The following is a 26,224-nucleotide window of genomic DNA, read 5'->3' as shown; positions in this document are numbered from 1 at the left end:
TTGTTTGTTGTTTTAATATTTTGAAGGCCTTTTGTGGTTCAGAAAAATGTCAGACAGTAGCCACCACTTTGCTAAATCTGCACAGAATCAAATTACAAAAAGTGAAGTGTAAAAATAGAAATGAGTGAATAAGACAGAACACGGTCATTTGTTGTGTTTGAACACGAGCATGAAAAGAAGCATCAAAAACTTGGAAAAGACAAAGACTAAGATCAGAACATGACAGACGGAGTTGCGATACCATGAGAATTAATGATTTGACTGATCGAAGCCCTCTCATGAAGGTTTTTCTTTAATAATGTAATGTAGTGTGTGCATTAATATACTCATCTATCGCTGCCTTCTCCACTGTCCAGTGTCGTTCTTTTCCTCTTCTCAGAGACATCCCCACTTTTCAGATTCTCCCAGTCATGCTGCGCTCTGCACTCGACATCGCTTTTACAACGTAAGCCTATTGAGCGTGAGAATGAGGTTCCATAGGCTTATGTAGCACCCCGAGGGCTCGGCTGCTACAGGGGTATTGCACCTCAGACCAGAGGTGTGATATTCCACTCCCAGGTAAGGATGGAGTATGGACCAGGGCTCAGTTAGCTGCATAGAGCACACACACCCCATTTCCAAGGGACAGCTCAACGGTGCTCCCACTAGACAGAAGTGCAGGCACGACAGCTTCTGTCCCTGGCTGGAGTGGGGCGGGGAAAGGAATACCCAGTGGTGTAGGAGCAGATAGGGGTGGGTCTCTGGGCATAGATAGGAGCCCCTTGGTTGCTAGTCACCTGGGCTCGGGTGTCAGAAGGAGGTATAAAAGGTGGGCACCATCTTAGATCAGAGTTCAGTTCAGTGGAGACAGTCTGAGGAGAAGGCAGGAAGCAGAGCCCCTGCATGGGCTCTGCTCTACAGGCAGGCCTTGTCAGGAGGCTGGAGCCTGAGAGAGAGAGAGAGAAGAAGGAACAGAAAGGAAAGTAGGAAAGGAACTGGAACAGAGGAGAAAGGAAGCAAGGAACACAGAGAAAGGCCCAGAGACACGAGGACAGAAGGAACCCCATATGCCCAGAGGAGATACAGGGTGAAGGGTTGGCAGAACAGGGTACCGGAACCCAAATTGGTGGAGGCAACAGATTCCTCAGCCAAAGACCGGAGGTTGTTACCACATCTTGGTGCGACCCCTCACTACATCCACCAGGAAAGCATACCGCATAGGGTCAGGGAAACCGGAGATAGGTTTCGCCAACAGAAGGCCCGAGGAAGCTGGACAAAGGTGGGTCACTGGTGGGGACGGCCAGAGAAAGGAAAGAGAAGGGAGCTCTGAACCACACTCTGGAATTGCCTGGGAGTTGACCGAGTCCCTCACCTGGTGGACGCAGCACGGCTCAGGCGGTCCCTCATGTGCACAAGGGACCAGAATCACAACCGTGAGTAAAGCTTTGGAAACTGCAATTACAAGTCTCTGTGTTTCATCGCCGCACCAGCACCATCAGTACTGGGACGCTCACACCATCACTCCCATCATCTACTCTAGCTGCCCTGAGGCAATACTTCTCCCGTGGGGGGTTATCCCATACTCGGCTGCGCAAACAACATCAGCCTCAGCGGTCGGCAGCGCAGCGGCGGTCCCCACTGACCGCAATCCACGGGTGGCGTAGTCGGACAATTACAATACCAATAGACTGCCACTGGTTTGACCGCCCTGGGCACGGACCGGGTCATCGCCACGGAGAACTACAACCCCCAGCGATCCGGCTCCGGGTATCCCCCTGCACAGCACAGGCCCAGGGGGCGCGTCACTTACATTGCAAAAGAAACTTCTAGTTCAAGTATTGAGTGAGCCAGATAGTCTGAAGAGTGGTGACATCATTGAGAAGAGGAGTAGACCGGCGCAGGATACCAGAGACGACGGCGGTAAGTGAGTATATTAACATACAAACACCACACTACATGCACATGAACACAGATTTATTTAAATAAAATCTTCATGGGAGGGCTTTCTAAAGTTCCAGGCATAGTTAAAGAAGTTGATATCATTTGTCCAGACCTGTCCATCAGTCTTCTCTGAACAAAAATGGACAGATCTGGTCACGAGCTCCTCCATTAGCAGCCTTTTAAAGTACAGTAAAGCTGTGTAATCTGTGGTGAAAACTGCATTACCAAGTACAGGATAAACCAAAATACTTATATATTATCGAATGCCTCAAAATCACTTCTCCAACACATTTGTTAAAATGAAGATAAAATTAACAACTCCTTAAAGGAAAGAGCAGAACTCTGAGAAGATAATGTGTGAAAACATGATAAACTAGGAATGCTATGTTTTATTCTAAACAAAATATGCAAAAAGTATATAACGCTGTAGCAAATAACTGAAGTGGTACCTGGCATATTTTTATCTTTAGAATAGTGAAAAAAAGAATAATAAACAATTATAACTGTTCCCTAGAAAATTAGAGATGTACAATGGCACAAAGTCACACATAAGTATAACCACAACTCAGGCTACATCTTCAATCTTTCCCAAGGGGTAAAAATTCTTAAATATCTTGCTTACAAAGAGAAAAAATCTGACATAGATTGTATTTATTTATTTGAGAAAATATACTGCAGATAAAAGGTAATGTGAAGACTCATAAGGGTATTTTCACATGGGAGGATAAAGGGGAACCGGAGACTTGTCTCAATATTTCACTGCAACAAAGATGCATGTAGATACACACAATTTGGGCAGAGCAATTGCATTGACATACAACCAGAACCACAAAGAGATTGCCATTGCAACCTGATGTGAAAATGTTCTGCTGATAGAAAAAAATCAAGTTTCATTATTTCCCTGCCATGTCCCTTTGAAAGCTAAAACCTCAGGTCTTTTAAGTGTCCAACATGTAATAAACCAACTGAGACAGTTTTCAGGATACTTTTACAACATTACCATACGTGATAGGAAAATGTTTTTTAGGGCATTTATTATTTTAATAAATATTTCAAAGCTCTAATGTGAACAACAAAATACCTTAAGTCTTGGCCATTATCATCTGAAGAGACATCATCAACATGAACCTGATCACATTCCTAATAAAAAAGTGGAGAAAATTAATAGAAAGCAGTATGGTACGGACATGATACACTTAAAAATATACATATACACGTAATATATTTATATATATATTAAGGTTAAAAATATGTGCGCTCATAGTTTATTTTTATCAATTAACAAAATCAATAAAAGAGAAGACTGAATCAAATCAATATTTGGTGTGACAAGCCTTTGCATTCAAAATGGCATCAATTATTCTAGGCACACTTGCAGAGAAAGTCAGGATTTTGTAGGATTATAAATCAGGTATATGAGTAACAAATTATACCAAACAGATTACATCAAATTCATATTTAGGTTGAAAGATAGTCATTGACTGAAGTAGAAATAGCTGTGTAGGAGGCTTAAAACTGGGTGAGGAGCCGTCAAACTCAGCTACAAAGGTGCAGTTGTAGAATAAAGTTTCATGTCATAGGTAATACACATGGCAAGACTGAGCACAACAACAAAACATGAGGCATTATATTGCATCAGCAAGGTCTCTCCCAGGTTAAGATTTTAAAACAGACTGTGATTTGAAGATGTGTTATTTAAAGCGCACCTGTCAGCAGGATTGTGCTCAGTAAAGCACATACACTGTCAGGTGGGCGACATTACACTGATTAAAATGATACCTTGGCTGATGAAATCCATCCTGTGGCTCTTGTGTAATCTTTACTTTCACTTTGGAGATAATGATATGCTGAAAGTAAAGATTACACGAGAACCACAGGATGGACTTCATCAGCCAAGGTATCATTTTAATCAGTGTAATGTCACCCACCTGACAGTGTATGTAGTTTACTGAGCACAATGCTACTGACAGGTGCGCTTTAAGCTCTTTTGAAGAAACATCCAAAAATGGGCAAATCATTGCCAGCATTGGGATTGGGATCCAGCTACACGCAACAACAATTTGAAGAAGTCTGGCCAGGAGTGGTCTTCAGGGAACAATTGTGGCCAAAAACTATACTTTCAATAAAGAAACAAGGCCAGGTGATTTTGATATGCATGAAAACATAAGAACCAGGGTTCAGAAATATGTCAGCAAATTCTCTGGATAGACAAGTCAAAATTTTAAATATTTGCTTGCAATAGAAGGCAGTTTGTTCATCGCTGGAGAGTGGTACAATAATGACAGTCTGCAGGCTTTAGTGAAGCATGGGGTTCCTTGCAAGTTTGGGTCTGCATTTCAGCAAATACAGTTGGGGATTTGGTCAGGATTGAAGGCATCTTCAATGCTAAAAAAGGCAGGCAGATACTTATCCCTCATTTAATATCTACTATTAGTGCAACCTGTGCAGCTGAATAGAGGCCCAAAAGTTGTAGGGTCCATATCCACCTCTAAAGCAGCCTCTATCACAGACACATTATTGGTCCTCAGGGGGATCACATACTAATCTTTTGTTAAATGATAAAGATAAAAACCATTAACACTTCTATTTTTGAAAGAATTCTTACTTTGCATAATTTCTTCTACACCTGCCTAATTTTTCTTTGCATTGAACTGTATATATATACAGACGGGGGGGGGAAACCAAGGAAATAGGTGGGATGTGAGGCAAGCAAGGGGGAAGGGGAGAAGTGAATATAATGAGGGTGGAGAGGGGGGTGGGGATAGTACAGTTAGATCGTTAGAGAAGAATAGGATGCTAAATAACCCCAAAGTTTTATCTTGCATGCTGACCAACGCAAGAAGCCTGACCAATAAGGCGGATGAGCTGCAGGCGCTTATATCGGAGGAGAGGTATGACATCGTAGGTATAACAGAGACTTGGCTAGACGATAGCTACGACTGGGCGGTAAATTTATTAGATTATAGTTTATTTAGAAGGGACCGGAAACAGGGGAAAGGCGGAGGAGTCTGCTTATTTGTAAAGTCATGTCTAAAACCCAGACTAAGGGAAGATATAGGAGAGGGAGAAGAGGGGGTCGAGTCCATGTGGGTAGAGATAGAGGGGGCAAAAAATAATAATAAAATATTACTGGGGGTCTGCTATAAGCCACCAAATATAACAGAGGAGAATGAGAATCTGCTATTAGGACAAATAGACAAAGTAGCAAAACATAATGAAGTGATTGTAATGGGGGATTTCAACTACCTGGATATTAACTGGGAAACAGAAACCTGTAGATCTCAGAAAGGAAAAAGGTTCTTGACAAATATTAAGGATAATTATCTCTCCCAACTAGTGCAGGAACCAACGAGAGGGAAGGCCGTGTTGGACTTAATATTGACTAATAGGCCTGATAGAATAACTGAGGTACAGATAGGGGGGCACCTAGGTAATAGCGATCATAATATTATCAATTTCAAAATGCCCTTCAGTAGGGTTATCAATAAGGGAACAACAAAAACATTAAACTTTAGGAGGGCGAAGTTTGATCAGCTGATAGAAAACCTTCAACTTATTGACTGGGACAAAGTACTTAATCAAGGGAATACGAATAGTAAATGGGAAACCTTCAAAAGAATTCTGAATACTCAGTGCGAGAGGTATATACCATATGGGAATAAAAGGGCCAGAAATAAGAGGAAACCAATATGGTTGAACAAGAACATAAAAGGGGCGTTAAATAGCAAAAAAGAGGCATTCAAGAGATTAAAACAGGAAAACAGTAAGGAGGCACTAATGTGTTACAAGGAAAAAACGAGAACCTGTAAAAAACAAATAAAAATAGCGAAGGAGGAAACAGAGAAACGTATTGCTAGGGAAAGTAGATCAAATCTCAAACTGTTCTTTACGTATATAAATAGTAAAAGGATTAAATCGGATAATATTGGACCGATAAAAAGTGATGAAGGCAAAATCATAGAGAAAGATGAGGATAAAGCTAATCTATTAAATTATTTTTTTTCAACAACTTTCACAAAGGAAATAGAACTAACAGGAGAAATGAGAAGTGACAAGCTTAATCCTCCATTAAGTATGACAAATCTAACCCAAGTTGAGGTACAGAAACACCTCAGTAACATTAAAATAAACAAATCACCAGGACCTGATGGCATACACCCACAGGTACTAAGGGAACTAAGTAATGTGATAGACAGACCGTTATATCTTATATTTAAGGACTCTGTTGAGACTGGGTCTGTGCCACTTGATTGGCGACAGGCGAATGTAGTGCCAATATTCAAAAAGGGAGCGAAAAGTGACGCCGGAAACTATCGGCCGGTGGGTCTGACGTCCGTTGTGGGCAAAATTTTTGAAAGCTTCATTAAAGAGGCAATTACGGAGCATCTTGATGCTAATAATCTTTTAATCCCGAACCAGCATGGATTCATGAGGAATCGCTCCTGCCAAACAAACCTGATTGACTTCTATGAGGAGGTTAGCTCTCGAGTAGATCAGGGGGAACCAGTGGATGTCGTGTATCTCGACTTCTCAAAAGCGTTCGATAGCGTGCCACATAATAGGTTGGTATACAAAATGAGAATGATGGGGCTGGGGGGAAATGTTTGCAAGTGGGTAGCTAACTGGCTAAGGGATAGAAGGCAGAGGGTGGTTATAAATGGAATATACTCAGATTGGGTAAGCGTCACTAGTGGGGTACCACAGGGGTCTGTACTAGGCCCAATGTTATTTAATATCTTTATTAACGACATAGTCAACGGGATAAATAGTAAAATATCAATATTTGTAGATGACACAAAGTTATGTAAAACAATTAATACAAAAGAGGACAGTGCAGACCTACAGAGGGATTTGGATAAGCTGGGTAGGTGGAGCATTAAATGGCAAATGAGGTTTAACGAGGAGAAATGTAAGGTCATACATATGGGAAGGAAAAATGGAAGTCACCAGTACTCACTGAATGGGAAATCATTGGGGAATTCAGAGATGGAGAAGGACTTGGGCATCTTGATTGATAACAAACTAAATTGGAGTGCCCAAAGTCAGGCCGCTGCTGTAAGGGCAAACAGGGTAATGGGATGTATCAGAAGAGGTATAGCTGCAAAGGATGAGAACATTGTTCTTCCACTGTACAAAGCTCTGGTCAGACCACACTTGGAATACTGTGCTCAGTTATGGGCCCCAATATATAGAAAGGATATAATTGAGCTTGAAAAGGTACAAAGGAGGGCAACAAAATTAATAAGGGAATGGAGGGACTGCAATACCCAGAGAGGTTGGCAAAACTAGGACTATTCAGCCTGGAAAAGAGAAGGTTGAGGGGGGACATAATAAATGTGTACAAATATGTTAGGGGACAGTATAGAGATCTTGCCCGGGATTTGTTCAAAAGGAGGGATATTACGGTAGCAAGAGGGCATTCACTAAGACTGGAAGAGAAAAGGTTTCAGCACCAGCATAGGAAGGGGTTCTTTACGGTAAGAGCAGTGAGAATATGGAATTCACTGAGTGAGGAGACGGTAATGTCGGATTCACTACACCAGTTCAAGCGGGGACTGGATGCATTTCTAGATACCAGGCAGATTTCAGCATATACTTAAAAATAAAATAAAATAGTAGGTTGATACAGGGATTTATTCTGACTGCTGGTTTCAGAGTCGGGAGGGAATTTTTCCTCAGGTGAAGATTGGCTAAATCATTTGGGGTTTTTGCCCTCCTCTGGATCAACTTTAGCAATTACAGAACTAACAGGTCGAACTTGATGGACGCAAGTCTTTATTCGGCTTTACAAACTATGTTACTATGTTACTATGTTACAATTGAACAGTAAGTTGACTTTGACTATGTATAACAACTTTTGGCCAGAAGATGGCACCAATATCCACTTTTTATTCCTACTCATACTATGTTACTAATATATTCATACTAATATTACAACTGCTTTTAGTTTGTTTTTGTTCTCTATTTTATTTTTTTAAGGGGGTGTTAAGGCATAGTTATTGTATTATAACTATATGCAAGCAATGTGGAGTACTGTGAATTTTCTAATAATGCTATTTTATGCAACATGTAAAGCTATGTGGTTGTAAAACTGCATTTTTTCCTCCATAAAGGCACTGACAAGGCTGATTCTATAGTTTTGTTCACTTCTGCTTATTTTTAATTGTCACAGCAAAAGCCTCCAAGATTCTCCTTGGAACTATTAGTGCTATAATTGTAACTATTGGGGTCCTAAAAAAAATATATATATATTGATTAATTTGTTGGCATGTCATGAAAGCCTTTCAGGTTTAACATTTTAGACATCATAGTAACTGCTCAATGAAAATATATTTTGTTATTTAAAATAAAACTCATTCAACCAAGCAGAAAAGAAAAATATTCCACATAGCTATAACAAATTACTAAACCCCCCAAAAAGACATATTGTTTCGGTCATATAGATCCACATCAGTTGAATTTTAACATCCCAAGGGCATAAGATAACTGTAATAAGAATCTTTTTTTAGCCTTATAGCCTTTTGATGTATGGGTAATCTGTGTCATGCTTGCTTTATTAGAACTGAAGGGATATGACAAGCCAACTAATGCCAAACTATTTACTACATAATAGTCCACATCTGTTGCATGAAAAATGTCTTAAATGGGATTTGCTTATTAAAACGGAATGTTATACACACTTTTAAATGGTAGGGATACACATGTAGATTGTATTACATTAAAGGAAAGCTAAGATTAGAAAATGATTCATTGTTTAAATCAGGCTTTTGAGTTACATATATTTTTTTTAATGTTGGCAATGATTTTTTTCATGTCATTATCTTTACTAAATAATATGATTTTCACACTGGCCACTTTAGCTTTTTAGATTAATTCTTCCTATCCTTTCAGGAAGCATATAGCAGGGCTCCAAAATATAAGAAGCAGAATTATAATGATAGGAAACACCCCTATACACTGTTGATAACAAAGGATCCACCAATTACAATAAATTATGTAGCAGTTGACCCTGCTCCCCGTTACTTCACAAGGGCCTATGCAAAGGGTCATTAGACACCATAATTGAATACAAAAAATTGGGCTGGGTCCGATCATTCCGATCATTGTAGCTATGTACATTTGTTGTTTCCTGAAACAGTAGCAAGTTAGAGTCTATAAAATCCCCAATGACCAGTGTGAAGAGGGCAAGTTTTTTATTTTTTTTTAGTTTTATTACAGAATATGATGTGAATTAGATGTAAAAAAAAAAAAAAATACCACAAAACATTCTTCAGCAATAGAAAATTTTCTAGCGATAGCTTTTACAAGTTGAATACCTCAAATCCAGCAAAGCGTAATTTCTACAAAATAGCTTTTTTTATGTTTCAGGGGTTTCTCATAAGAAGCTCTTTTAACTAAGTTCTAGCATATTCCCGATTTTATTTTTTACCATAAGTATATATAAAACCATAAATCCTTCTGATAATAATCAGTTGCCAGTGCACAGGTCATGCAGTCTTGAAGACATTTAAAATTCATACATTAAGCTATTGCCTGTGCCCATGGACCTTCCTTGCTAGTTTTAAACAACATCTTAAAGGATTATTCTCACAATCGGAAATCGTTAAAGTAAAAAGTGCTTGTAAAAAACAAGCAACTATGAAATATAGTTGTAATTATAAACTCTTTGTTCTTAACAGCAAAGGGATTTAGAATTGTATTATTATTTATTGTTTACTATTATGCTTATGTTATATGTTTTATGTATATTAAGTTTATTGTGCACATTGTCCAAGGTACTGGCCACTGCTGCAGTTTACCAGTGATGTTCAAACATGTGCTATGCTCACAAGCTCTTTCCTATAGACACACACACAGCATGGGCGAAGGTGTTGGTACCCTTGACATTGTTCCAGAAGAGGCAGTATTTCTCCCAGAAAATTATTGCAATTACACATATTTTGTTATTGGCATGTTTATTTCCTTTGTGTGTATTGGAACAACACAAAAAATGAGAAACAAAAAACACAAAATTGGACAGAATTTCACACAAAACCTTAAAAATGGGCCACACAAAATTGTTGCCACCTTTCCAAAATTGTGGGTAAACAACTATGTTTCAAGCATGTGATGCTTGTTCAAATTCACCTGTGGCAAGTAACAGGTGTGGGCAATATGAAAATCACACCTGAAACCAGATAAAAATGGGAGAAGTTGACTCAGTCTTTGCATTGTGTGTGCCACATTAAGCATGGAGAACAGAAAGAGGAGAAGAGAACTGTCTGAGGACTTGAGAACCAAAATTGTTGAAAAATATCAACAATCTCAAGGTTACAGATCTTGATGTTCCTTTGTCCATGGTGCGCAACATATATAATCAAGAAGTTTACACCTATGGCACTGCAACTAATTACCCTGGATGTGGATGGCAAAGAAATTTGATGAAAGGTTGAAATGCAGAATAGTCCAGATGGTGGATAAGCAGATCCAATCTAGTTCCAAAGAAATTCGAGCTATCTTGCAGGCTCAGGATGCATTAGTGTCAGCCGAACTATCTGTCAATATTTGAATGAAATTAAATTCTATGGCAGGAGACCCAGGAGGACCCCACTGCTGACACATAGAGATAAAAAAATAGACTGCAGTTTACCAAAATGTAAGTGAGTATGCCAAAATCCTTCTGGGAAAGCGTCTTGTAGACATATGAGACCAAGATAGACGTTTCTGAGCTTTTTGGTATGACACATCATTCTACTGTTTACCGAAAATGGTATGAGGCCTACAAAGAAAAGAACACAGTACTTACAGTCAAATATGGTGGAGGTTCAAAGATGTTTTCGGGTTTTCTTGATGCTCCTGGTACTGGGATGCTTTGACTGTGTGCAAGGAATAATGAAATCTGAAGATTACCAAAGGATTTTGGGTCGAAATGTAGTGCTCATTTTCAGAAAGCTGGGATTGTGTCCTAGGTCAAGGGGCTTCCAGTAGGACAATGACCTCAAACATACTTCAGGAAGCACCCAGAAATGGATGGAAACAAAGTGCTGGAGTATTCTGAAGTGGAGAGCAATGAGTCTGGATCTAAATCCCATTGAACACTTGTGGAGAGATCTTAAAATTGCTGTTGGGAGAAGACACCCTTCAAATATGAGAGACCTGGAGCAGTTTGCAAAAGAAGGGTGGTCCAAAATTCCATTTGAGTGGTGTAAGAAGCTTGTTGATGGTTATAGGAAGTGATTGATTGCAGTTATTTATTCCAAAGGGTGTGCACCCAAATATTAAGTTGAGGTTTTGTTTGAAAGTATGTTCAATTTGCCTTTTTTTTCTTTGTGTGTATTGAAGATACACAAACAAAACAAAGGAAATAAACATGCATAACAAAACATGTGTAATTGCAGTGACTTTCTGGGAGAAATACTTCCTTTTCTGGAACAATTTCAAGGGTGCCAAAACGTTTGCCTGTGAATGTATATGTACATGTATATTTATGTATATTTATATACAAATAATGCAAAGAAAACAAGTTCTTATTCATTTAGAAACAACAATACTCAAGTTTTAACTCAGGTAGAGTTCAGAAATCAATATTTGTTGGAATAACCATGATTTTTAATCACAGCTTTCATGCGTCGTGGCATGCTTTCCACCAGTCTTTCACACTGCTTTTGGGTGATGTTATCCCACTCCTGGCACAAACATTTAAGCAGTTCTTCTTTGTTTGATGGCTTGTGACTATCCATCTTCCTCTTGATAGCATTCCAGAGGTTTTCAATGGGGTTCAGGTCTGGAGATTGGGCTGGCCATGACAGGGTTTTGATGTGGTGCTCCTTCATCCAAACATTGATTGACCTAGCTGTGTGGCATGGGGCATTGTCCTGCTGGAAAAAACAGTCCTCAGAGTTGGGGAACATTGCCTGAGCAGAAGGAAGCAAACGTTTTTCAAGGATAACCTTGTATGCGGCTTGATTGATACATCCTTTGCAAAGATTAACCTGCCCAATTCCAGCCTTGCTGAAGCATCCCCAGATCATCACCGATCCTCCATCAAATTTCACAGTGGGTGCAAGACACTGTGGCCGATATGCCTCTCCAGGACTCTGTCTAACCATTAGATGACCAGGTGTTGGGCAAAGCTGAAAATTAGACTCATCAGAGAAGATTACCTTACTCTAGTCCATTATGGTCCAATCCTTATGGTCTTTGGCAAACTTCAGCCTGGCTCTCCTTTGCTTCTCATTGATGAAAGGCTTTTTTCTAGCTTTACATGACTTGAGTCCTGCCCCTAGGAGCCTGTTACAAACTCCTCTTGCCGTGAACTTCACCCCAGCTGCCATTTGCCATTCTTTTTTTAGGTCACTTGATGTCATCTTGAGGTTGCTGAGTGACATTCGAATAAGATTACGGTCATCCCGGTCAGTGTAGAGTCGCCTTCACCCTCTGCCGGTCTGTAGCTTTGTTGTCTCCAATGTCTGCTGCTTGACCTTGTTTTAATGGACTGCCGTCTTCAAAATTTTTAGGATGGAGGCAACATGACGCTCGCTGTATCCCTCTTCTAGTAAAGCCAGAAATGAGCCTTTTTCCTCACTCAAGACTTTTCTTTTCAACTCCTTTGGCATGGTTAAAAGTTATTTTTTCATTCAAATTACTTTTGGCTATTCCTAGCACTTTTGTCATCCACCTTGTCCTATTGCAAGAGGATTGTGAAGACCTCAGCAGTGTTTTTTATACTTTCCCTCATTACATAAGATTTGGTTCAGGTGATCACCTAATCAGAAGCACATTAAGTAGAATGAGGTGTACTTTGGTTGGAATTCAACTGACACTGGAATGGAATGGCTGTCAGACATGTAGAAATGGTGATTTTTAGAAAACTGTGCAGTGATCTCTTAATTTTTGCCAGAGCTGTATATATATATATATGTGTGTATTCCCAAGCCCTTGCATTCACTGCATAGGCAAATACAATGGGAGACCCACTTCCTAATAATGGGAACATTGTTTTAAGGAGGCCCTCTGACCTCCATGTCTCTTCCAAGGGGCATTGGAGTGCCTCCAAATTTATGGCAACCCTTGCATTCACTGCATAGGAAAACACAATGGGAGACCTACTTCCTAATAATGGGAACATTGTTTTCAGGAGGCCCTCCTCTAAGTCTCTTCAAAGGGGTATTGGGGTGTAACCAAATTTTCAAAGTGGTATTGGAGTGCGTCCAAATTTTGGGCAGCCCTGCCACTCACTGCATAAGCAATAACAGTATAGGAGCCCCACTCTTTAGTAATGGAAACAATAAAACATAGCCGGCTGATGGCTCTCTAAGAATAGTGAGGACCGACTGCTGGCCCTTTAAGAATAGTAAAGGTCGCCTGATGGCCCTATAAAAATATGCTTTTGTGACTTCCAGAGTCCCTCCTTCATAAATGAAACACGATGTGTCTGATGATATCTCACACACCACATGGCCAGATAAGGTTGTAAAATGTTAAATTGCTTTTGTCACAGTTGAAAGCAATGCAAAAGTGAAAAAACGCATCAAAAACGCTAAGAGTGAACATAGCCCAAGGTATGGAGGATCATTTTTGTTTTTGGTTATTTATTTTGCTTTATATACAAGTCATTACCCTGGAAAGGATGTTCCTTAACATATTTCCCAGGAAAATACATTTTGTTTTTGTTTTTGCATGTTTTATTGTGAGTCCGTAAAAGTGGCGTAATACCTCTGACAACGTTGTTGACAGAAGTGACCTGGGAGTCAGAAATGCTTCCAGGGGTCTTGCCCATGCTGTCCCAATGTCATTTGAGCACTGTTCCCATCGATTTGGGCAATTTTTAGGCCTTCTGCAGACCGCCGGTGGGAGCTGCCTGAAAAATGCTTGAGTTTCCCATAGGCTTACATTGGGCTCGTTGCTTGGCTCGAGCACCCGAGTATTCCAATTTGCTTGACCCGAGCATCGAGCACCCGAGCATTTTAGTGCTCACTCATCACTAGTAAGCAGCAGAAATTGGAATGCAGATTCTGAAGACATGATTGAAGATAAATGCTACAGCATATTTGCATAACATGCAAATCATACTTTACGTAGAATGTAATTGTACAATGTTAATAGTTTAATTCTGTTTATCTGTATTATAATAGTTGTGGTTTTGCTCCCTGCATTACATAATTACACCTTGAACAAGTGATACATACATAGAATGTAGCTTCAAAATATATAATTGGCTCTAATTTTTAACCCTCTATTGGGGTGCGTGTACATTTATCCATTTTTATGTGACATTTTTTCTGCAACTTTAAAATACAGCAAAATAATGCCACTAGACTATCAGGTCTACTGTCTTCCAAAAACAACACATTCTGAAATATACCATTAGGCACTCACTTGTATGAAATGTTCTTATTAAGCTTACCAAAGCCTACATACATATAAGAGACTTTGGTAAACATTTTAGTTTTATATCTCCACTCATGAAATGAGAAAGCAACAGCTGTTTGGAGAGCACTCCCAGCCCAAATTTAGTAACACATACACCAAAGATTCTGGCTTACCTCCAAATCATTAAAAAATAAGTGTGCATCGGCGAGGTTGAAAATCATTTCTTCCATCCGCAGTCCAAGAGTCACAGCTGTTGGTGAATCCTTTAAAACATGAAGTATTACAAAGTCTCAATGAGATATGTAACTTGACTAAAATAATTCACATCAGGGTTTTCATCGCATTTGTCTTATTCCTTTTCTTTGAAATCTCTATACTTTAGAAGGCGGTAAAGTGCTTTCCAGACTTGTGTCAACACCAGCATTGGCACAATGTTCTTTCTGCCACTGGCTGCACTCTTGATTTTCACTGTTGTCTGTTTATTACAATGCTATTGAATATTTACCGCTAAGTACACATCATCAAATATTAGTAGCAAGATGGTTACAGACAATGTCCTAATAAAGATAAACTGTCAGTGCCAAAATAAAAAAGTATAGCAGGACACCCTGTCATTAGTTAGACGAAAATTTTGACAAGGAGGTTAACTTTCAATGAGATTAATAAATTATGTACAGGATATCTAAAACAACAGTTTAGCTATAATAAAAACAAAAAAAACAAAAATAAAAAAAGGCAGCCAAAATGTCTTCAATCCTTTGATGAAGTAAAATACAATTTCTAGCTGATTTAATGAAACTAAAAGTGGATGCCACCATTAAAAAATATTTGGCTGTAGCCCAGATTCAGAACACTCCCCTTCCCTCTTCAAGATTGTTGGGTTGAATATGCGAATATTCAAAGTAACAGTCAATACTGTCCGTTAGTGTCCTTACGTCCATATATAACAATAGGGTATACAGATAAAAAAGTTTGTCTAATTCATATATTGAGAATATGCTGCAGATTATGAACATATGAACATACACTTAAGATAACTCGCTTAACTAATGCTAAGCCTACATAAATAATTAATGTTATTAGCTATTTAATAAATTAGTTATTTAACAAATATTAATGATACACACAGTTGTATTTAACCCCTATTGCAGATTAAGTTCATTAGCACAGATTAGCACCCGGCACAGACAACGGCTACCCTGGCACATGCTGCAAACACATTTTCTCCAGCGTTGCGCAAGGTGTACCAAGCGTCAATGGAGAGAATCACTTTCAGCAGCAGACTTCATCCACCATAACCTTATGCTCATAAATTTTAACTCTACTTTCCATGTGGCCAAACAAGTCTATTTCACCACCCTCAAAACATCACTTGCTGGCTATCCAAAACGACTCTTCAAAACTTTCCTCTCCCTCCTGAGCCCTTAAGTACAGACCCCCCATCACCAAAATCAGCGCTGATGATCTGGCAACTTTCCTAGAAAAAAATTTAAAAAAATCAACCTCATCCATCAAGACATTTTCACACAATCCACTCAGATCCAGGATCCACTTCCCTCCCACACCTCAAGTTCACTTTCCAACTTTGAACCTGTAATGGATGAAGAAGTTAACAGGCTCTTCGCTTTGTCTTGACCTTCAACCTCCACAAGAGACCCTATTCCCTCACATCTCATTCAGTCCGCAGTCCCTCTCCCTGGCTGTCACTGCCCACCTAAGTAAAATTATTAACCTCTCTCTTTCTTCTTGTATCTTTCCCTTTTCATTCAAACACATCATCATAACCCCTTTACTAAAAAAACATCCCTCGACCAAAGCTGCACTGCTAACTACAGATCTGCCACTAATCTTCCCTTCTCTTATCACTAAACTCCTGGATTGCTTAGTCCACTCTCATTTAATCCGCTATCTCTCAGATAACTCTATTCTTGATCCTTTACAATCGGGTTTTTGCTCTTTACACTCTACTGAAACTGCCCTCACTAAAGTCTCTAATGATCTACTAACAGCTAAATCCAAAGGTCACTGCTCCCTGCTGATTCTCCTGGATCTCTCTGCAGCATTCAACACTGTCGAACATCAACTGCTCCTCACTATGCTCCACTCTATCAGCGTCAAGGACACCATTCTTTCCTGGTTCTTTTCCTACCTCTCTGACCGCTCCTTCACTGTATCATTTTCTGGCTCTTATTCCTCTAATCTTTCCCTTATTATCGGGGTTCCTCAAAGATCAGTCCCAGGCCCCCTTTTATATATGCTGCCTCTATTGAACATACCATCAGCATATTCGGTTTCCAGTATGATCTCTAGGCCGATGACACCCAATTATATAAAAAACAGAAGAAAAAAAGCTCACCACACTGCAGATGATTTCACAGCCTCAGCCTCAATGTACCAATTATACAGCTCTTCTCCTGACAGAGATTGTCTTTCGGCTGTCTCTAACATCATGTCCTTCCTCTATCTGAAACTGAATCTCTCCAAAACTCAACTTCTCGTATTTCCTCCATCTACTAACCTACCCGATATTGCAATTGCCTTCAGTGGTTCAACCATAACTCCCAAAAAGCACGCTCGCTGTCTTGTGGTCATATTTGACACAGAGCTTTGCTTTATTCCCTATAGCCGATCACTTACTCACGTTACCTACATCACTGTCTGCCAGTCATTGCACTGGTTACCTATTTGCTACAAAATACAATGCAAACTTATCTCTCTCACCCACAAAGCTCTCCATAGTCCTTCACCACCCTATATCTCCTCCCTCATCTCTGTTTATCACCCTATCCGTGTTCTCTACTCTGCAACTGATCTAAGACTAGCATCCTCCATAATCCAAACATCCCAGTTCCATTTCCAAGACTTTTCTCATGCTGCACCAGTTTTTTGGCATGCACTACCTCATTCATTCCAACTAATACCTAGCCCCCACGTTTTTAAGCTTGCTTTAAAAACACTTCTCTTTAGATAGATTTGTGAAGTGCGGTGATAAGCTTAAATCTTAAATGTTTCCTTTCTATAATTTTTTCTCAAACTCTGACCCCTCCTACTCATCTGTCTCCACATCCTCCATGCACCCAATATCACTTAGTAACTGCACTTAGACAGATACTGGCAGTTGACTGGACCATGTAGTTTATTTGAACTGCCCTATTTATTATATTGATGGCTGGACCTTACATGACAAACACTTTTTACCTATTGTGTCCACCCTATTTCCTTATAGATTTTAAGATTGCGAGCAGAGACCTCACTCCTCCTGTAACTGTTGAACTATGTGTTACTTTGTAATGTCTTTATTGTCTGTACATGTCCCCACTTAATTGTAAAGTGCTGTGGAGTTTGTTGATGATATATAAATAAAATTATTGCTATTTAAATTATTATTATTAGAAAAATTTACAAACTTTCTGCTGTTTGCAATAAACCAGTCATACAAGAACAATTTAGATAGGTCAACACAACTAATATAAAACATGGTTTCTCCAAATTCAACACAAAATAACACTTTTACTGGCTACTGCAGAATTATTCAAGAATTAGAAGCAGGGGCGCTACATTTGTGAAATCAGAGGGACTCAAGGTAGCCACTTACCTGCTAAGGTTGTGCAAATTGCAAGAACAACACTGCATAGGACTTGAGAAATGGTAAGATGTGGCTGCTGCTCCACCTGCTGACCCTGACAAAGTAAGGCACGCAACTTGAAGACAGAAAAAAATAAAGGAAAACACAGTGTTTGAAGGGTGCTACTGGGTCCAGAGGAAGCAGGGTGCCCAGGAGTTTAGAAAGGTGGGGAGTTTTATTAATAATGTGTTTCAGAGGTACCTGATGGAGTTACAACAACTCCAAAATGCATTGTCAATTAAATTTCCCTCTTTCTAATATCCTGGTCACCCTGTTTCCTCTGGACCTGGCAACACCTGCAAACACCGTGTTTTCCATTTTTTTTCTCTGTCTTCACAATTATTCAACACCTTTTATGTCAAACATTTTTTAGTACTCAGTAGAGCACCCTTGGATTGGATTTGCATGTTGCAACTGCCTTCAACAATTTCCACCAAAGATTTTGTGTATTTCAAGTCAGATGCCTGATGGCTACTCGAGAATCTTGCTGGACATCTTCTCAAACCACGCCTTGATGGACTATTAAGTGTGCTTATTGTCTTTATTTTTTTTAAAAGTTAGAGGATGCTCAAGATTTAACTTTCTTATAGGAGGTTATCTCTTAGGATTTCCTGATACTTGATTGAATCCATTTTGCCGTCCACACACTTCAAATTTCTAGTGCTAGAGGAAGCAGAGCAGTCACAGACCATTACTTGTCAACCTCCATACTTCACTATACACAGGGTTTACTTTCCAGTGTATGCTTCATTGTACTTTCTCCCGACATACTGCTTATTGAAAGAACTTCTGTAGCTTATTTATATGGTTTTGAGCATATATGAGATGAATTTTTGTGCTTTTGTCTCAGTAGAGGTGTATTTCTTCGAGTTCTGGCATGGAGACCTTCAGTATTTAGTATGTGCCTTACTGCGCAAACTAAAATCCTCAGTACATGCTGCCACAAAATCTTGCTATAGTTATTTTGCAGTCACTTGCTCATTTTTGTGGTATCAGCTGGTGATCGCTTCCTCTTTCTGCTACGTCCAGGTATTGTTCTTTAAACCTTGAACTTGCAAACCATGTTTCCAACTGTGTCTCTAGAAACAATCAATTCCTTTAACATTTTGTTTTCCTATGTGTTCAAAGAAAAACTGAAACCCAAGTCTCTATTATATGCAAAATCTTAAAACAAGATTAACTGACACATGTCAACAGGAGATCAATGTCACAGGGTGATGAAAAAACTGTTGTTAAACAGGGAATTGGAATGTACTATATAAACTTAACAGATGATGCTAGACTTCCAACACACATGCTGTCTCATCAACCAAAGTTTATTGAACCCCACTCCCCACTGAGAAAAGATTTGTATTCTATCTTATATTACATCTCCAAATTGTGATCCACTTCATACGACTACAAAAGGAGATAAGGCGATTCTGGAGTCAAGTGCTAATATGTGATGGCCAGGCCATTATCAGAAGATATGTCCTGCAGGTGTAGTTATTCATCACATACTAATGGCTCATTTAGCTGGCTTGTTGCCTGCTTTTATGGGTAGTATAATGTTTCCAAATAATCATTTGGAGTCATGGATGCCAATGGCTAATCGTCCTGTTGATCAGATGAACTATGATGGTTAAGATTAAATTGTCAATGTCATTAAAGAAATTAACGATTGAAGGGAAGTCAGGAGATATGCATTTAATGGTTGTGGCATTATTGTGCACATCTGCGTGTCGTCTGACCCAGTCAACAATTTGTTGCCTATACGGAATTCCCCAGATGATGTTTGGAGAGCGAAAGATCGAGAACAACAGGAACACCACTAGACTTTCGTTCACTCAGGAAAAATATTCCATTCCCCCACACTCAGCGCCCAGGACAGATGGCAAATTCAATACTTATATGATAGTTAACCCTTAGTTCATTTGGGATGCAAAATGAGTATCGCTTTCTCACAATATAATTTTCTCACAATATACTGTGTATATATATATATATATATATATATATATATATATATACAGTACAGACCAAAAGTTTGGACACACCTCATTTAAAGATTTTTCTGTATTTTCATGACTATGAAAAATGTACATTCACACTGAAGGCATCAAAACTATGAATTAACACATGTGGAATTATATACTTAACAAAAAAAGTGTGAAACGACTGAAAACATGTCTTATATTCTAGGTTCTTCAAAGTAGCCACCTTTTGCTTTGATGACTGCTTTGCACACTCTTGGCATTCTCTTGATGAGCTTCAAGAGGTGGTAACCGGAAATGGTCTTCCAACAATCTTGAAGGAGTTCCCAGAGATGCTTAGCACTTGTTGGCCCTTTTGCCTTCACTCTGCGGTCCAGCTCACCCCAAACCATCTCGATTGGGTTCAGGTCTGGTGACTGTGGAGGCCAGGTCATCTGGCGTAGCACCCCATCACTCTCCTTCTTGGTCAAATAGCCCTTACACAGCCTGGAGGTGTGTTTGGGGTCATTGTCCTGTTGAAAAATAAATGATGGTCCAACTAAACGCAAACCAGATGGAATAGCATGCCGCTGCAAGATTCTGTGGTAGCCATGTTGGTTCAGTATGCCTCCAATTTTGAATAAATCCCCAACAGTGTCACCAGCAAAGCACCCCCACACCATCACACCTCCTCCATGCTTCACGGTAGGAACCAGGCATGTAGAGTCCATCCGTTCACCTTTTCTGCGTCGCACAAAGACACGGTGGTTGGAACCAAAGATCTCAAATTTGGACTCATCAGACCAAAGCACAGATTTCCACTGGTTTAATGTCCATTCCTTGTGTTCTTTAGCCCAAAAAAGTCCCTTCTGCTTTTTGCCTGTCCTTAGCAGTGGTTTCCTAGCAGCTATTTTACCATGAAGGCCTGCTGCACAAGTCACCTCTTAACAGTTGTTGAAGAGATGTGTCTGCTGCTAGAACTCTGTGTGGCATTGACCTGGTATCTAATATGAGCTGCTGTTAACCTGAGGCTGGTTACTCAGATTTCTGAGGCTGGTGACTCGGATAAACTTATCCTCAGAAGCAGAGGTGACTCTTGGTCTTCCTTTCCTGAGGCGGTCCTCATGTGAGCCAGTTTCTTTGCAGCGCTTGATGGTTTTTGCAACTGCACTTGGGGACACTTTCAAAGTTTGCCCAATTTTTCGCACTGACTGACCTTAGTTTCTTAAAGTAATGATGGCCACTCGTTTTTCTTTACTGAGCTGCTTTTTTCTTGCCATAATACAAATTCTAACAGTCTATTCAGTAGGACTATCAGCTGTGTATCCACCAGACTTCTGCACAACACAATTAATGGTCCCAACCCCTTTCATAGGGCAAGAAATCCCACTTATTAAACCTGACAGGGCACACCTCTGAAGTGAAAACCATTTCCGGTGACCACCTCTTGAAGCTCATCAAGAGAATGCCAAGAGTGTGCAAAGCAGTCATCAAAGCAAAAGGTGGCTACTTTGAAGAACCTAGAATATAAGACATATTTTCAGTTGTTTCACACTTTTTTGTTAAGTACATAATTCCACATGTGTTAATTCATAGTTTTGATGCCTTCAGTGTGAATGTACAATTTTCATAGTCATGAAAATACAGAAAAATCTTTAAATGAGACGGTGTGTCCAAACTTTTGGTCTGTACCGTATATATATATATGTGTATATTTATATATGCACTGCTCAAAAAAATAAAGGGAATACTTAAACAACAGAATATAACTCCAAGTAAATCAAACTTCTGCAAAATCAAACTGTCCACTTAGGAAGCAACACTGATTGACAATCAATTTCACATGCTGTTGCGCAAATGGAATAGACAATAGATGGAAATTATTGGCAATTATCAAGACACCATCAATAAAGGAGTGGTTCTGCAGGTGGGGACCACATCTCAGTACCAATGCTTTCTGGCTGATGTTTTGGTCACTTTTGAATATTGGTTGTGCTTTCACACTCGTGGTAGTATGAGACGGACTCTACAACCCACAGAAGTTGCTCAGGTAGTGCAGCTCATCCAGGATGGCACATCAATGCGAGCTGTGGCAAGAAGGTTTGCTGTGTCTGTCAGCGTGGTGTCCAGGGGATGGAGGCACTACCTGGAGACAGGCCAGTACACCAGGAGATGTGGAGGGGACCGTAGGAGGGCAACAACCCAGCAGCAGGACCGCTACCTCCGCCTTTGTGCAAGGAGCAACAGGAGGAGCACTACCAGAGCCCTGCAAAATGACCTACGGCAGGCCACAAATGTGCATGTGTTTGCACAAACGGTTAGAAACCACGAGTTGGCGGATGCTTTAGTCCAGGTCTGGGAGGAGATCCCACAGGAGACCATCCGCAATCTCATCAGGAGCATGCCCAGGCGTTGTAGGGAGGTCATACAGGCACGTGGAGGCCACACACAATATTGAGCCTCATTTTGACTTGTTTTAAGGACATTACATGAAAGTTGGATCAGCCTGTAGTGTGTTTTTCCACTTTAATTTTGGGCGTGACTCCAAAAGCAAAAGCAATTGGTTAATAAATTTGATTTCCATTGATGATTTCTGTGTGATTTTGTTGTCAGCACATTCAACTTTGTACAGAACAAAGTATTCAATGAGAATATTTCATTCATTGAGATCTAGGATGTGTTATTTGAGGGTTCCTTTTATTTTATTTTTTTGAGCAGTATATATATATATATATATATATATATATATATATATATATGTATATATACACATGCATACATACAGTTGTGCTCAAAAGTTTACATACCCCGGCAGAATTTTTCCTTTCTTGGCCTTGTTTCAGAGAATATGAATGATAACAGAAAAAACTTTCTCCACTCATGGTTATTGGTTGGGTGAAGCCATTTATTGTCAAACTACTGTGTTTTCTCTTTTTAAATCTTAATGACAACCAAAACATCCAAATGACCCTAATAAAAAGTTCACATACCCCAGTTCTTAATACCGTGTATTGCCCCCTCTAACATCAATGACAGCTTGAAGTCTTTTGTGGTAGTTGTGGATGAGGTTCTTTAATTTGTCAGATGGTAAAGCTGCCCATTCTTCTTGGCAAAAAGCCTCCCGTTCCTGTAAATTCCTGGGCTGTCTAGCATGAACTGCGCACTTGAGATCTCCCCAGAGTATCTCAATGATATTGAGGTCAGGATACTGAGATGGCCACTCCAGAACCTTCACTTTGTTCTGCTGTAGCCAATGACAGGTCAACTTGGCCTTGTGTTTTGGATCGTTGTCATGTTGGAAAGTCCAAGTACGTCCCATGCGCAGCTTCCGGGCTGATGAGTGCAAATTTGCCTCCAGTATTTGCTGATAACGTGCTGCATTCATCTTTTCTTCAACTTTCACCAAGTTTCCTGTGCCTTTGTAGCTTACACATCCCAAAAACATCAGCGATCCACCTCTGTGCTTTACTGTAGGAATGGTGTTCCTTTCATCATAGCCCTTGTTGACCTCTCTCCAAATGTAACGTTTATGGTTGTGGCCAAAAGTTAAATTTTGGTCTCATCACTCCAAATTACCTTGTACCAGAAGTTTTGAGGCTTGTCTCTGTGCTGTTTGGCGTATTGTAGGCGAGATTACTTTGTGGCATTTGCACAGTAATGGCTTTCTTCTGGCGACTCGACCATGCATCCTATTTTTATTCAAGTGCCTAATTATTGTGCATTTGAAACAGTCACACCGCTAGTTTTCAGAGAGTCCTGAATTTCAGCTAATGTTATTTGTGGGTTTTTCTTTGCATCCTGAACAATTTTCCTGGCAGTTGTGGCCGAAATCTCTGTTGGTCTACCTGACGGTGGTTTGGTTTTTACAGAGCCCCTGATTTTCCATTTGTTAATCACAGTTTGAACGATGCTGACTATCAATTCCTTGGATATATTTTTGTATCCCTCTCCTGTGTTATACAGTTCAACTACCTTTTTCAGTAGATCCGTTGACAATTCTTTTGCTTTCCCCATGACTCACAATCCAGAAATGTCAGTGGCCAGATGAAAGATGCAAGAGTCTGTCTGGATCCCAATAACTCACTCAGCTGTTATGCACACACACTGATTACAAGCAAACAGGTCACAGATGAGGATTTTACCTTTAGTAGCCATTCAAACCCATTTGTGTCAAATTCTGTGCATGTTATCAGGCCAAAATCACCAGGGCATGTGAACTTTTGATCAGGGTCATTTGGATGTTTTTGATTGTCATTAAGATTTAAAAAGAGAAAACACAGTAGTTTGACATTAAATGGCTACACCCAACCATTAACCATGAGTGGAGAAAAGTTTTTTGTTATCATTCATATTCTCTGAAACAAGGCCAAGAAAGGAAAAATTCTGCCGAGGTATGTAAACTTTTGAGCACAACTGTATATACAGTATTACAGTAATGAAAAGAACATCTGCTTTATAAATTGGTGTAATTAATAACTACTTTAGTTTTTTGTTATCGTTTAGGTAATGAGTCACATTTTTGTCACTGCTGGATCTGACTGTTACACTTTACAATATAGATTAAATCATTACACCACAAATGTGGTTTGGTGGAAAAAAGAAGGGGAATCCTAGCCCTACATAGTGCACAGCGAGGTCAGACTACACCTTGAAAATGTAAAGAACAAAAAAAAAACAGCAATCTGGAAAAAGCATTTCCTCTATTGTTGCATTGACATACAAAGGTTTTTGGTCCGTTTTTGCTAAAATGTTAAGAAAATGATAACGCCCCTGCCTTTAGGTTTGGAAAGCCATCTCTTTAACATTATCTAAATATGAATGATACGATTCATGCAATCACATCTGCGAAAATCATCACCAATGACAGGTCACATACCAGTGTGAAAATTTGTCACTTCAGTAGATATCTAAAAATAGACGTGTGGAAGCCTTATGGTGTCATCACGGTCAATGCTCCAGTCATTGCATTAATATTATATTATAAATGACGAACATTCATTCTAAAGAAGGCTATATTTTAAGTTGCCTGGGATATATATTGCACAAGGTAATTTTTAGGATGTCTGACATAGTTTAAATGTGTACGACTTCTGGTTTTGTAGCACGGTATTATAAGGTAAGCAAAACATGTACCCTGTTTTGTCCAAAGAAAAGAATAAATTACTCTGTATTTGATCTTCAAATATTTATATCATTTGCATGAAGGACTAATACAAGTATTATACATTCTGGTTTAGATTGGTTATTCAGGAGGAAGGAGATTCTACAGAAAAAATGTTATAATTGAGGTCCCCAATTTTTTTTTGTGGTTTGCTTCATCACCCTTTTGGGAGCAGTTCTTTTGTGCACTTTTCCACTGCTGTTCCTTGCTTGTGTAGAGTTCACTATTGAATACAAGTGCAGCTGTTTTAGTTGTGATTATTATTATTCAGGGTAGACAACATAGCAGTTGTGTGATTTGCACAATTTACTGTTGGTAAAATTTGCACATATTGTATGAATGGGGACAAATTATGATGAGCTGGACCAACTCAAACTATTAGGATGTGGTTTATACTGTTGAATGATGAAGATAAATGAGGTGTTCAGTCATGCTTCTCTGTAACTCAAACAGCAGATGAAACACCATGCACCATGAAGTTTACCGCAATTCTAGATTAATTTGAGTTTTCCTAATTTGAAATAACATGTGCTCAGAACTTCATTCTCTGTCAAACCGAAAACCAGTTCATCCAATGACATCACCCTTACTCACAACAGATGCTTTTTTGTGAAGCCTTAATACATGAAACATTCAAATCCACTCCAGAAACTAGGTTAATCCAGTTAAAAAAAACAGGTTGAATTCTTAAAGGGCCACATAACCTGAAATTAACTGACAACTAAAAAGGACAATAGTAGTATGTTGATTTAATCATCTCCACCATTTTTGGATTGATTCCTCAAATAAGTGGAGCTTAAAGGGAATATGTCAGTAGGACCAACCCTTCAAAGCCATCTATAAGGGCAAGTAGGTCATAGGAAGTTGAATAAAATATCTGCAATCTGATGTCTTATTCAAGAGAAATCTACTTTTTTCTTATGTGTAAATGAGCTGTTCAGGGCTATGGGCAAGATAATGATCTGCATGAAAATCCGCCTCCAGATTATTTTACATAAAAGGTGGCGTTACCAGTGTAAAGCCCCCGTCTCACATAGCGAGATCGCTAGCGAGATCGCTGCTGTGTCACGGTTTTGGTGACGCAACAGCGACCTCACCAGCGATGTCGCTATGTGTGACATTTTGCAGCGATCAGGCCCCTGCTGTGAGGTCGCTGATCGCTGCAAAGTGTCCTGGACCATTTTTTGGTCGTTGCTCTCCCGCTGGTTAGCACAC

The 26,224-nt window shown here is 39.6% G+C and overlaps 1 protein-coding gene across 10 annotated transcripts in view; it reads right to left on the bottom strand.

Annotated features, from left to right (window-relative positions):
• The window catches only part of EYA4 (EYA transcriptional coactivator and phosphatase 4), a 563,063-nt gene that overhangs the window by 46,112 nt on the left and 490,727 nt on the right, over nucleotides 1-26,224 (bottom strand). For all 10 annotated transcript variants that reach the window (XM_073671270.1, XM_073671274.1, XM_073671277.1 and 7 more), the window contains 2 exons: nucleotides 14,445-14,534; nucleotides 3,002-3,060 (listed from right to left, as the gene is read on the bottom strand). In XM_073671270.1, coding sequence (XP_073527371.1) covers nucleotides 3,002-3,060; nucleotides 14,445-14,534 — 149 coding nt within the window. The remainder of the gene's footprint in view (nucleotides 1-3,001; nucleotides 3,061-14,444; nucleotides 14,535-26,224) is intronic.

Source organism: Phyllobates terribilis, unplaced genomic scaffold, assembly GCF_046119375.1.
Source record: "Phyllobates terribilis strain yellow unplaced genomic scaffold, ASM4611937v1 Scaffold_3__8_contigs__length_932513732, whole genome shotgun sequence".
Lineage (NCBI taxonomy): Eukaryota > Metazoa > Chordata > Amphibia > Anura > Dendrobatidae > Phyllobates > Phyllobates terribilis.
This window is presented reverse-complemented; position numbering and strand designations above follow the sequence as displayed.